This window comes from Rhea americana, unplaced genomic scaffold (genome assembly GCF_003343005.1).
Source record: "Rhea americana isolate MKP2758 unplaced genomic scaffold, rheAme1 scaffold_33, whole genome shotgun sequence".
NCBI lineage: Eukaryota > Metazoa > Chordata > Aves > Rheiformes > Rheidae > Rhea > Rhea americana.
The window spans coordinates 4,621,051-4,634,215 of record NW_028186457.1 but is presented as its reverse complement, the minus strand read 5'-3'; the positions used below and the strand labels follow the sequence as shown (position 1 = coordinate 4,634,215).

The following is a 13,165-nucleotide window of genomic DNA, read 5'->3' as shown; positions in this document are numbered from 1 at the left end:
GTCCCATAATTTATAGGGGCTGGACTCACATTTTTCTAATGCTTGAGGTTGCCAGTTTCCAGGCCCGTTTTGCCGTGGTGAGTGGCACTTCTCTTGGGAGCTGGAAAAGGAGCAGCAGTTTTGCAGAGGCATTATGGAAGCAAAAAGAAAGACCAAATAGACTCCCAAAGTGAAGGCTGGCCTTGCCTAAAGGCTATCCTGGAGCATTCCCAATTTTTTTGCACCTGATTCATGAAACATGAGTCCTATTAGAACCCCAWAGCCTCTCAAAGTTTAGAAATTTGGTGTGGCTCTGGTGTGGATTCAGATCAGAACGCTGAAAACTGTATTCTCTCTGTAACATCCTAATGTATTTGATTCAAAGKAATTAAACTTGCCTTTTTGTTTGCCCTGGCAAAAAGGCATCCCGATTCAGTACATGGGCAAGGCCTGCAGAGACCTGAGTCTTGTTCCCAGTTCTCCTCAGCCATACGACCTCAGATACATTGCTTTTACTTTCTGAGCCCATATTTTTCAGTTTCATCTATTTACATGCGCTCCTTGAGATAGAGTTTGCGTCTTACACTGTACATACTGCACCTAGTATGACAGGGCTCCATCTCAGCTGAGTTGTCAGTATTTTCCACTCTACAGTTAWTATACATCTTTCCAGTTACAGATACTGTTTTCTGCATTTGCATTTGCACAGTCTCCTCCTTTTCTAACAGAAGGAAGCAGGCCAGATTTGACAGTCATATTTATCTCTGTTACTCCCACATCTCAAGGGAGATSTGTTTATTAATGTGCCACTTCCCTTGATAAATTACTAAATAGAAAGAAAAGCCTTGTACTCATTTCTTGCTGTTCTTCCAATGATTTATGTCCGCAGTGCTGGTTCAGCCATTGGTCACCATTAATTTGCAGAAGGAAGAAGTCCTCGTGTCCAACAGAAACCTTGATTTCACTGGTGCAGCCAACATGGGCACCCTCCCCAGTGCATGCAAGTACATAATTTTTTCCCTATGTAAAACTCTGCTGGAAGCTGTCAGATTTGCAAGCTGGCCTGGGACTTTTCCAGCACAAAACAAGTAATATGCATTGTGTTAGTGTCTGCTCTAATTTAGATCTTCCAAGTACCACGGGCTATATCAGACATTTGATAGCAGGTCCAGTAGACTSGGCTTATGTTTTACACAAAGACCTTAGCTCTCACGGGCTTTAAGGGAAAGCTGTGACCAAAAGTTGTGCTATGGATGAACAATTCTTCTTTTTTCATGGACAGCCAGCATAAGRTGCCCATGAAGTGAAATGTAAAGTGAATTTAACTACACAAAGAAGCACTCACTAGGGCTTTTAGGAGGAGAAAAACTTTTAAAAATTATTACTCAAAAGCAGACAATCTGCACTGGGATCATTCTCAATAGTAAAATTGGCTTGATCTAATGACACTGAGCAGTAACTCAGTTGTTAAATGATAACAAGCAGTAGTAAAGATAAATATTAGTGTAGCTGTACACATAGGCAAGGTTTTCAGTATGGGTTGAGTGATGGTCATTTGCAGGTGCAAGTAAAATCCTGTATTGCCTGAGGTTCAATGATGTTTCAAAGGAGAAACCACACAACTTTTTTAATAGCGATTGTGCCCAGTGAAGAAAGTGACTGTGGGATCCATTTTTGAGAGAGAGAGAGATGCAGGCCTCAGGAGGATTTACCACCAAAACTCCTCCTCTCATCTTCCTTTCAGAAATTCTGACTTATCAAAGTTAAYAGGGTTGGTTTTAAGACTTTTTTGATGTTTGGGAAAAATGTYAGGAGAACAGTTTCCAAACAGTCCCCTTTTCAACATTCTTGAAAGAAAAAAAAAATCTGTTATTTTTCTGATGGTGTTCTAAAAGATGTTTTGTTCAGAAACCTAAAGTCATTGTAAGTTAGAAATGAAATCTGAAACGGTCAGAAATTGAAATGAAAACATGAACTTATTTATAAGAATTATTTCCAWTCATCTGCCAGCATTTCAGTTTGTAAAATTTAAGTTCTCTATGGCTCTCCATCTCAAATGGAGACCTTTTTCCTTCAGTCTCTTCACCTCGAATGTTACTGAGACATGAGAAAACGTCCTCTCACCCAGGTCCAAAAAAAAGTGACAGGCTCAAGACCTTTCAGAAAAAAAGGGTACAGCTAGACAACATCATGAGAGACTCCATCTTGTTGCCTCTTGTGGTTTTTAACAGCATTTCCAGTACTGTACATTTACAGCATGCCCAGGGTGGGTGTTCTTCTTTGTTGTTCCTGGTGGGTGTTCTTGTATCAATTTGCTTTGCTATTTCTATCTCACTTTGAACGAACATCTACTAAAGTCAGCAGACGCTTTCCACTGATTTCAATGGACTTTAGAACATGGAATAATATGAATTTAAAAGCCAACCTATAGACACCCATGTTTGAGAATTTTCATCTTCATTTTTAAACTAATTCTTTCTCACTTGGAAAACATGCTACAATGTCTATGCAATCATTTTTGGAAATACTAATGCCTTGGTCTTGATTTATTGATTTATGCAGTGTGCATTAAAAGAATCAGCTCTGAATGAAGAAAGCCTGTTTTTTTTTTAATTTTTGCAAGAGATAAAGATACCTGCTGAGAATTCAAAATTGTTTCAGATTTCCAACAACAAAAATATCATTTGGCTTGAAAGGAAGCATAGGAAATTTTAAGCCAAAAGACTGTTCCTCTCTCCCTATACTCTCCAATTTAGGAGACTGAAATGCAGATGTGAATTGGCAAAAGGAAGAGTGCAATAAAGTTGAGCCCAAAGCTCTGGGCATTGGCTATGGAGTTGTGGATGGCAGCCGACACAAGTCAATAAAATGTTACCATAGGCTCTTGGCCCCTGCTGCTTCTTTTTATAGGAAGTCAATTTTAGGTACATTTCACTGTGTTTTATATGGAATGTACTAGTCTGTTCGTCTTTTGAAAAGACAAATGGTCTTTTCACATCATTCCATAGGCAGAACCAGATACTCTGGCTATCACGGGCCCACTGCTTCATGATAGAGAATAAATATAATTTGTATATTTTAAAAACCTTTAAATATCACCTGGAACAACTTTTCAATTGAGAAAGCATGCCTTTACAGTGACATTATCTTTGCAAGTTAATTGTAAATGCTGCAGCTCTCAGTGGAAAGCCACTTCTCTTCTGGGAGGTTTTAAATATCCCATTTCTCTATTAGMAAGGATTCAAGGCTGAACCTGTAAGCGACACTGGCCACGTTTACCAAATGTCCCAGCCTAGTTCTCCAGCCAACCTAGAGCTGGGAGGAAAGTCCACATTTCTTATTAAAAAAGGAAACATTTCCTTGGTAGTTTCATACAGTGTCTACAAATTGCCACACATATGGGTTACTCAGAATCTGGGATTTTCTTCCTAAATTCAGATTTAGTCACAATGGGCCAGAGACAAGCCAAAGGTTCGGTTTCATGATTTTACACACAGGGCAGCCTGTGGTCTTACTCATGTTGCTGTTTCCAGTGCTGTTGTGCCGATGGGCCTGACTGTGTCTGGATCTGACAGAGCACAGGAAAGATGGGACCAGAGAGTCTCATTTGCGCTGTTCTCTGCGGCTGTGGGACATCAGAGGGACATAACAKGGAGGGAGATTTGGGGCTTTCATATCACATTAGAAACAGTGATAACATAGCTCTTCTGAAAGGAAATGCCAAACACTCAGCTGGRAGATGTTCTAGGACAGTCCTTTCTTTACCAGAGCCTAAGCAGGAATTTTAGGTTGTCTGCTGACAGACAACCATGTTGCTGTGATCTACACCACTGCAGAACATTGGAGGAATCTGCTTCCAAATGGCCAAGCCCATAATGCACATGAGCAGCAGATTTTTCACCTCCCGCTTCCATGATGAAGCACGACAGAGCCACTGCTTCTCCTGCATCCCCCAGCTAAGCACCAGCATTAATACAGCGTTATCAAAACAGCCACTCTTCTTGGCCATACACCAAGCAAGCAAGAACAAACTCCACCCAAAGCATACAGACATACTCCCCTCCTCTCACCATCAGATGGAATCCAAGGGCAGTAGATATATCGTGAAAAGCACAGAATTATCTCTTAATGAACGAGTAGCAGCAATAAGCTACAAACAATCTTGGCATAACTGGTTCCTTATTGCTCTGTCTTTCTGTAGTGGCAACATATATCTTACTTAGACTGCAGCAGATGCTGGACGTTTGTTCTGGCACCAGATGCTGTCCTGGGACCCTTCCTTCTTCACTCCCTGGGGCCTGATCAGCTTTACAGTTCAAGGAATACTAATGCTTCCCCCAAATCCTTGCTGAAAGACAAGGCTGCATTCTTCTACTCCCAATCCACACAGTAACTGTTTAGACGACCCAACTTGCATATGTAAATTGAATTCTTTAAAAACCAGAGTGCAGCGGGATTCCAGACAGAGCGCTTATGGGACGCTCTGGGACRTTTTCTCTATTCTGCACATATTTTTCTGGGGAAGAAAACAGAACTGCTGGCTAGAACTGGGTGGGAAATTGTTTCCCATTCTCTGAATCTTTTCTGAGATTTCAGCAATTTTCCGTTCTGCACCGGGACAAAGAAAACAAAAAAAGATCTTTCAGAGTTTTTAAGGAAAAGACTACAGGGTGCGCCATCTGCCCAGAGTAGCCAACAGCTGGCTCCCGTGGAGAAGTCATCTGTGATCCAGAATATTCAGACTGCAAATCCTGAGCTGCTAGTTCCTCAAGCCCCAGACAAGGGATTTATTTTCCAGGCCACCGTGAGGCCAGTCTCCTTCACTCTCTCCTGATGGAGTTAAGACACTTCATATACACCCACTGGAGGAAAGTCCTGAACTCACTTCTCACACATGCTGCTAACTGCAATAACCACTGGACTACATCATCAGCCCTACTTATTACCCTGATAATTATTAAATGATTTACTTGAAGTAGAAAGGCTCAAACAACAAAGACTGAGAGAGGCCACTGATGGCTGAATCACTGTTTGACTTGAGGGAAATCAAATCCTACTTGATCATTTGCCCATATCCCAGGGAACTGCTCCAGTCATTGGCCTGTTTAGCTATCCTGAGTTGACTAAAGCTCTTTGCCAGGTAAGCTACTGTTCCTGTGTCAAGAGATTCTTAATCTATTAAAAAAAAAAAGAAGCCCACACTTTAAGAATATTTCTACACTATTCAACACAAAACAGGGTAGGGATCTGCTCCCAAGCTCCAGTATTGGATGAAGTGCTATTACAGCACTACAGAATCATCCCAGCTTATTTACTTCTATTGATAACTGTCAAGCTGCACAAACAAATCTATGCTGCCTTCACTACCTGAGGGACTATCTCCGTGCCATGCTGCTAGGACATAACTTCAACTCAAGATTTTTTCTCCCATTTCCTCACTCAGTATGGACAACTGAATCGCATCTTTGGCACTGTGCAAACAGAAGTGATGGATTCAAAGACCAGCTTTTCTTCTAGCACACGTCATGAGAGTCTTTATTCAGAAGATCTAGGTCATGTTCCTAGAGCTGCCACTGCTCTCCTGATAGATCATTTGATTGCTTTTCTCTTCAAGGTTTCCATGGGTGGAATACCTTTGCTTTGTACAGTAACCCGAGATCTGTTGACGTACAGGGCTCATCATTGAGTCAATCTGGATCCATTCCTCTCAAGAGCAAATGGTGCTGCCTGGAGAGCTGAGGATAATGACAACAGCAATTGTACTTAGGGAAAAACATCTGGACACACTGAATATGCTCAGAGAGCAGCAGTCAATTCCAGATTCATCTGCACTTCCCACCAATCTTTTCCTGGAAGTCAGCTGCTCTCTGTGCAACCACTCTGTCACCCAGAGTAACCCACCATATAGCACTCACTTCTAGGATAGAAATGTAAATGGACAGCACGTAGGATAGAAATGTAAATGGACTGCACGAAACAAGGCAGCTAGCTCAAAGGTTATTTAGTTTTCACTGGCACTGGCCCTAAGATCCAGGCTGTTCAGTATGTAAAACTTATGTCTGGTCTACATTAGCAGTTCAACTACTGATATAGCTGCTCAGGGAAAATCCTACTGAAGAGACRTAGCCTCAGGACCCCTAGCTCAGTCACCTTTTAAACACTCAACAGATCTGAAACAGGATCCATACCAACAAGTTCCAGCTGACRCTGATCCCCCACTACTTCTCGTTACTCTAGGCATCCGATGTGATGAAAAAAACACAGACAAATCAGGAGTCATGGAGGCATCCTCCAAGAGGTGCAACGAGGAACCAGAAAGGCCCTTTTAAGTGTCTGTGGAAGAACTGTTATATTCAGTRTCTTGTGCTCCCATAAACCTGCAGATGTTTGGAGGTGACACGAAACTGAATAGCCCAGATTTTTTACTATGCATCTGCCTCTTTTGCTTTTTCATCTGCGTGTGGTTTAACAGTTGCACTCCCTGCAAGAGCTACATGCATTTCAGTAATGGATAAAATTATTCTTTTTGTAAAGTTCTTAATTTYTGAGAGAAAAGGGGCTCTATAACTGAAAGATGCTGTCTGCCAGTGACTCATTCATGTTTTACGCATRCTATTGATACTCGCATCTCAGAAAAGCACCACAAGAGGAAGTTTTATTAAATTATCCATCCATCCAACTATTTACTTAGTCCCCACTGATTTAAACTGTTGATATAACTTCCTAAACAGAAAGGAAGACTACAATTCTTCAGCCAGAGTTTCAGAGCCATCCGTTTTACTCTCAGCCTTGATAGTGCATTATTCTCTCTTTATGTATGGCACTGACACTGCACCTCTATTATCAGCCAGGCTGATAAACTGGTGATAACACATCAAACCCACCAGCAAAAATCCTGAACTATGTAATGTAGCCCAATGCCTCAGGGTGCAGACCTGACATTAGGAAATACTAAATCAGAAAACAGCAGTGCTTAAGTTCCTCTGACTTCAAACACGCTTTTAAAAGCTGTGCTGGACCAGGGCCGGGCACAGGACCTTCAGCAGCCTGGGGGGGTGTGGGAAGATAAAGCAGAGGGCTGACACAATTACAGCATGAGTCCTGGGCTGCTGGGTAAAACCAAACACGTAGGCCAGAGACTTGTACCAGGCTGCTTTTCACATCCTCAAAAACTAGCTTTCTGATATCTCATGTCACATATTTGTAAGGTTTAAAAGTTTTCATCTCAGTAAGGGTACGTGAAGGTCCAAAAAAGGCTTCCCCGTGAGTATTGGTTATGAGTGTGCCTGCCCGCAACTGGGACTTTTGTTATGTGATTTACTCTAGAGCTGTTTCAGGAGAAGCCAAGTAGGAAGAGAGTCTTCTGCCAAAGAAAATATCTCAGCGACTTCAGATAAAGACTGATGTTCAGTAAACTAAAGGACGGGCATCTTGGTGCACTGAGAGCCAGCCTGCGCATGACAACAGTTGTGTTTGCTTCCCTTCCTGGCTGTTTATCGGGCACTTTAGAGAGACAGTGCTGGTCAGAGATGGACTAATAAGGAGGCAAGGAGGAAAGAGTCTTGGTCAAGAGCCCAAGGAAAACTTGGCAGAGCTGATTTGCACCCATCTACTCTAACCCACAGCGATTAACYCCTTGGAGGGAAAACAAAAAGTAGTCTTACTGACCAGCTACTTTCTAGCAGAGAAACCCTGAACATTTTTTGGACATTAGAGGCAGCATACTACCAAGGAGCATGCGCTCTCCATTTTAGACTAGAATCCAGTTTCTCGATCAATCTAGGAAGTGATGGTAGAAAGTGACTATTCAGGTAAAACTTCCACAGCAGCTGCAGACAAGAAATTGTTTTTTATTTAGAAATAACTATAAGGCCCTATCACTGAACAGCCAGAGCAGCTTTTATCATTCAAAACCAGTCACTTTATGAAGCACCAAGACCGCAAAGCCTTTCATCTTAAAAGCTCAGCAACAGAAACTTTGAAGCAGTAATGAAGTGATGCAGATCTCCACTCCAAAAATCACTACTGTCCACAGGCAAACCTGAAGGCAGCCCAGGAAGCAGAAGCTGAGATCTGAAAGTCCAGCTGAGACTTCTCTATCTTGCAGCAGAAATAATCCCTAAACTGTTCACTGCAATATTTGTGCAATCTCAATTCTTGCAAGACATGGTGTAAAGCAAAAGGAAAGAAATTTCTAATGGGTCTAAAAATCATCTGTGTATCTCAAATACTTTACATAAACAGTACCAATCACAGCAGGGCAGTGGTCAGGCTGCAGGGGTGAATCAGCATTGCAATTCCTAACATGATTTTGTTTTTAGTTAAGCCATGAGCCAGAATTTTCTGGGTTTATAATGCTTGATATTAGTATAAATACAACATTCCTGTAATTTTTCTTCCCTGAAGTACTGACACATCCTCTTCACTGGAGCTCCCCATTAACTTTATTTTTCTCCTTCAGAGATTTGTTTTACAGTTGCTCTGAGAGGTCCCAACCAAGACCAGGGGTCTCCTGTACCGAGCCCAGACACRTGTAACATGCAAGATGACAGCCAGTCCTTGCCCCAGACGCGAACCAGTCTAAATAACAAGGCAGACAGGGTGGGATAGGAAACAGAAGCAGAGCAGAGGAACTTGCCCGAAGGCGCACCCCAGGTCACTCGCGGCCAAGGGACCAGGATGGGAGCAACGCCCTACCCRCCACACCAAGCTGTCTCCTACACACATAGCAGCCCTGCTGTCTTCCCCCAAAGGCCACAATTTATATATTTTAAATTAGGAATATTATATTTATGGAATAACTCAACCTTTTAAGCCAAAAATTAGAGTGCATTGCTCATGGGTTTCAGCAGGAAGGAGCAACCACGCACAGTGACCTCCACCTGGAGAACRGCCACATCCGCCCCAAACCTCCCGCAAGAGCTCCGCGTGAGCCGCCTACGAGCGACGGGGTACTCGGCCTCTACTCACCGTCAACGGGGCTGAGGTAATCGTGGAGATGTGCTGCGCTGGCTGCTCCCCCGCTCTGCATCAGGAGGTCCCCGTAAGGGTTCGGGTGGCTGGCCATGAGCGTCATTTGGTGGTAGTAGTCGGTGGGGTTGGCTCCCGGTGGCGGCGGGGGCAACCCGAACAGGCCTCGCTCTTTCAGATGCTCGTGAGCCACTGCAGAAGCCGAGAGCGAGGAGGAAAACATGGGGAGAGTGTTTGCACAGCACGCTGAACTTCGGCGCTGACGTTGGCGCCCCCGTCTCTCCCCCCCGCGCCCCCCATGAGCCCGCTCCTTACGGCTCGCTTTAGTGCTTTCGTGACGYGCGTTTGGGCGTGTTTCTGTGGACAAAAGAAGCTAAGCTGGGGCCTCTGCATTCCTCCATTTCCGCAAATTTATAAACAATCTCTCATTCCCCCTTCTAATAATCCTTCCGTACGGACACAGACTTCACCCCGGGGAGGGGGAAGAGGGCCCAATCAGCCGACAGCAGTAACCCTGTCAGCATCAACATCCCTGCCTATTAGGAAAGAAAGACAAATGCAACCCAGTTCCCGATAGCAGTGCAAGAAAATTAAAGCCGAGGTCTAATGCACCGAGTTAGGTTTAGCGTCTGGCAGCATAAAACCATTTTGGCTGCCAAAGCCAATTACACTCACTTTCTCCCAGCTGCAATTTTTCAAATCTGCCTCCCCACCCGCTCGCCCCATTAACTTATTTACCACGGCCTTTTAAAAAAATTAAGGAAAAAAAAAGCAGCCCAAAACACAATGCCTCTTTTTAATACGAGATCGTGAAACTCGCCCCGAGAGGGGAGGCTGGGGGAGAGCGCACGCACACCGACGCTCCAACCGCTCTGCTGCGCGCGGTTGGGAGTTTGAACGCCTGCCCTGGTGCGGCTGCAGGGAGGAACCACCCTAAATTACGGGCCACATTTGGGGGCAGGAAAGGAGGCATATGCCTCTCCCCATTACCGCAGCACCTGGGGGCCTTGACGTTCTCTAACGCCCTGGGCTTCACCACAGAGAAGGGCCACTTGCCTCCGCTGCGGTTCAGGACCCGAGGGACGYTGCGATCTGCCAAGTTCGCAGAGGACCAGGCCCCCTGCCCCAGGCTGTTCCCTGGGCACTGAACCAGCTGCTTGTAATTGCGCAGCACAGTTCCCATCGCCTCACACGTGACACTTGGTGTCTGGTGAAGTAAACCATGACTTAGGCCTCCATACATTGAAGGAGAATTATGCCGTACCCCGTACRATGTGCACAGTGGCTCAAAGTCACAACCTGTTAAAACAGTGACGTTCCAGCAAATCCACCTAGATCTTTCCCAGCATTTGGAAAGCAAGCTCTGTAGATTTGAACTCATTAGAGAAGAGCTTTGCATGTCCCCCTTTCYCTATTTAGCCATTAATGTCACCAGCCAGCTGGGGAGCAGGGAGCTGCCTCACCCCCCTGACACGGGGAAGCTGGGATCCCCACCGACCCCCACCCCCAGCACGTGGGTCCGTCTGGGCTCCACGGAGTTGCACTGCTTCTGCTCTGTGTGCGTCAAGCACCAGTTTGCACGTGCCTTTGCCTTCACATGAGAGTGTCTTCAGAGCAGTCTCAGTGCATTGGGAGCAATGAAGAAAGTGTGGCCTCCCTCCTCCACACTGGAGCAAATTCCCTCCCCCTAAGGATGTCATGCCATGCAGCGAGGGACCGGTATGGGGACCAAGAGCACAGGGGTGCCCAGCTAGGGCCAGCCTCACAGCAGCAACATGGAAGAGCCCAAACACGGTTGCCTCATCTCTCCTGTGTCAATCACAGCCACATCAAGCACCCTGCACAACTGTCATGCTCTCAGAGGGAAGTAAGGCTCCTGGTAGGGATATAAAAGCAGGGAAGCTTGTAAGAGAGCTGAGAGCACTGCAGAAAGGGACGTACTTTAAGCAAAATATTTATAATACGATCCAGTGGTAATAGCTATTCTCACGCTCTGCTTTCTCAGTGCAATGATGCAAAACAAATGTGTAGTTAAATGAAAAAAAAAGAAAAAAGACAGCTCTCCCACTTCAGAGAGCAGCTGTGGAGCCTTTACAGCTGTAAATCCCTAGGTTTTAGGGAATTTCAGGGCTGGTGAGCTACAAAATAGCTACAGTACAAGTAGCATAGAATTTTCCCCAGCACCAAGCCAGGATCTGGCTACGGCCATAACTCGGGAAGCACGTGCCTTTGCTCTGCTACTCCTACCCCATGGAGGGAGCCAGARGGGAAGCCACGCTCCCCGCCTGGGAACAGGATGGCTCGGCTCATGCCAGCTGCCACCCCCAGGGATTTCGGCCCACGGCTCTTACCGTCAGCAGGGCTGAGGCCCCTGGCCGCCGAGATGACGGAGAGGGTCGGGCTGCTGTGCACGGAGCGGAGGTAGTGTTCCATGTGCGGGGCCACGTAGGGATGCGGCGGGCTGAACGGCGACTCCCCGGGGCCTGCCGGGTGCGGGGAGAGGCGGATGAGGGAGATGTCAGAGATGACGGGGCTGCCACTCAGGGTAGGAGGCCTGGGAAGGAAACAGAGACACAGCCGTCACCCCCGACCACGATGGCTTCTGCTTGGGGATGAGCTCAGCAGTCCGACCTCCGCTGCAGCTTGCCATGATCCAATTTAATTTGCTGTGCAACAGGTTGGCCTTAAAAATGGTTATGAGATGGCTAAAGAGAAAATGCAACCTATGGCAGAGAGCTAGGACCGCATGGCAGCATCGACAGCCCTTTGCTGTGCAAGGTGGTGATCCTGCAGCCTGCCTAAATCCCAAAGTTACTGTGAGCAGAGGAAGCATGCAGGAAGGGCAGACGCACCCAGGTGACTCCCAGGCTCAGGCTGATCTAAGGGAACGGTGGAGCCAAGAGGGCCATCTCGTGCCCATCACACATTCATCCCTTCTGCTGGCACCATCACYTGTGCAGCTGCACGGTCAGCTGGCCCTGGGAGCTGACCTGGCTGAAAGCTAACCTCCTGCCAGCAAAAGGGGGGAGGCCAAAGCACGTGGCTGCAGGAGCAGGCAACAGCAGCAAAAACTGCCCTTTTGGGCACCTTAAATCAGCATAAGTTTCCTGTGAACGTGCACCCCAGCACGGTCCGTGTAAAGTAGCTCGCCTCACCCGGACTGCCTTTAAAAAACACATAAGCAGCTTCAAGGTGAGGAACACTACACGCACAAGCAGGTTGCACGAAGTACGTCCTGTGCGATCGAGCTAACCCCCTTTCATTGCACAGGGAGGCTGAAACAACAAAGACGCTCAGCGTGARATCAGCTGTTTGCAGCCTCCTCGCTGCTGCTGGAAACCCAGATCTTTAATTCTCCTGTGGGCACAGAGCCTCAGCTTTGGGACAGCTGAGTGAAGAAGGATGCAAAAGGGTGAGAACTGTTTATATGGCCTAGATGGCAATGAGCTCCAGGCTGAGCTGTGCATAATTGTCAGTTAAATGCAGGCCCTAAGCATCGCTCTCCTCTTTCCCYACTTCTGTAGGAAACTCCCCGTCGGTGCTCAGCTCCACGCTGGAGGGAGAGCAGGTCCCGTCAGCAAGAGAGTCAGTGGTGGAGGCGTGTGGAGCTGGCCCCAACCATCTCTCCTGCGCTGCCACCAGGCCACGGGACCCAGCATCGGTGGCTCAGGCCACCCGTCTGCTCCATAACCTGCCCCGGTTACGTCAATCACAGCTTTTACAAACCTCCTTGACAGCTTGGCTGTACAGTTCAAAGGGCAAAAGTTCAGGAGGGATTTTTTTGCTTGCTTTCTAGGGGGCCACTTCTATTAAATCCCTMAGATCTTCTTCAGGCCAAGTGGTACCTGAGAAAGAAGTTAGTAAATGCTGCAGGCTTCAGCAGGCAACCATAAGAAACAAAAATCAGGGGTGCATTTCGGCACCAAAACTTACTCAGGATGATCACGCATGGAAGAGAACTGTATTGAGCTCTCCCAGACATGTRTATTACTACATCCACCAAGCATTTTAGACAAATCATGGAGGGTGCAAGAAGCAGAGAAGAGAATTACAGGTGCTGACCTGAGATGCAGAAATCTGAGCCAGACAAAAAACCAAGTAGACATGTCATTAGGCAAAAATGAAAGAGAAAAGCTTGCTTCTGCATTAGATCTCTTTTTGCTTACATATTTATTGAAATGGAGTTGGTGTGGAAACGCTGATCACGCCAGGGACA

At 46.2% G+C, this 13,165-nt stretch overlaps 1 protein-coding gene across 1 annotated transcript in view; it reads right to left on the bottom strand.

The window, feature by feature from the left end:
- GLI2 (GLI family zinc finger 2) overlaps nt 1-13,165 on the bottom strand; it is a 149,970-nt gene that overhangs the window by 32,925 nt on the left and 103,880 nt on the right. Inside the window, exons 3-4 of the mRNA XM_085311004.1 lie at nt 11,301-11,503; nt 8,950-9,141 (exon numbers count right to left, since the gene is read on the bottom strand). Coding sequence (XP_085167130.1) covers nt 8,950-9,141; nt 11,301-11,503 — 395 coding nt within the window. The remainder of the gene's footprint in view (nt 1-8,949; nt 9,142-11,300; nt 11,504-13,165) is intronic.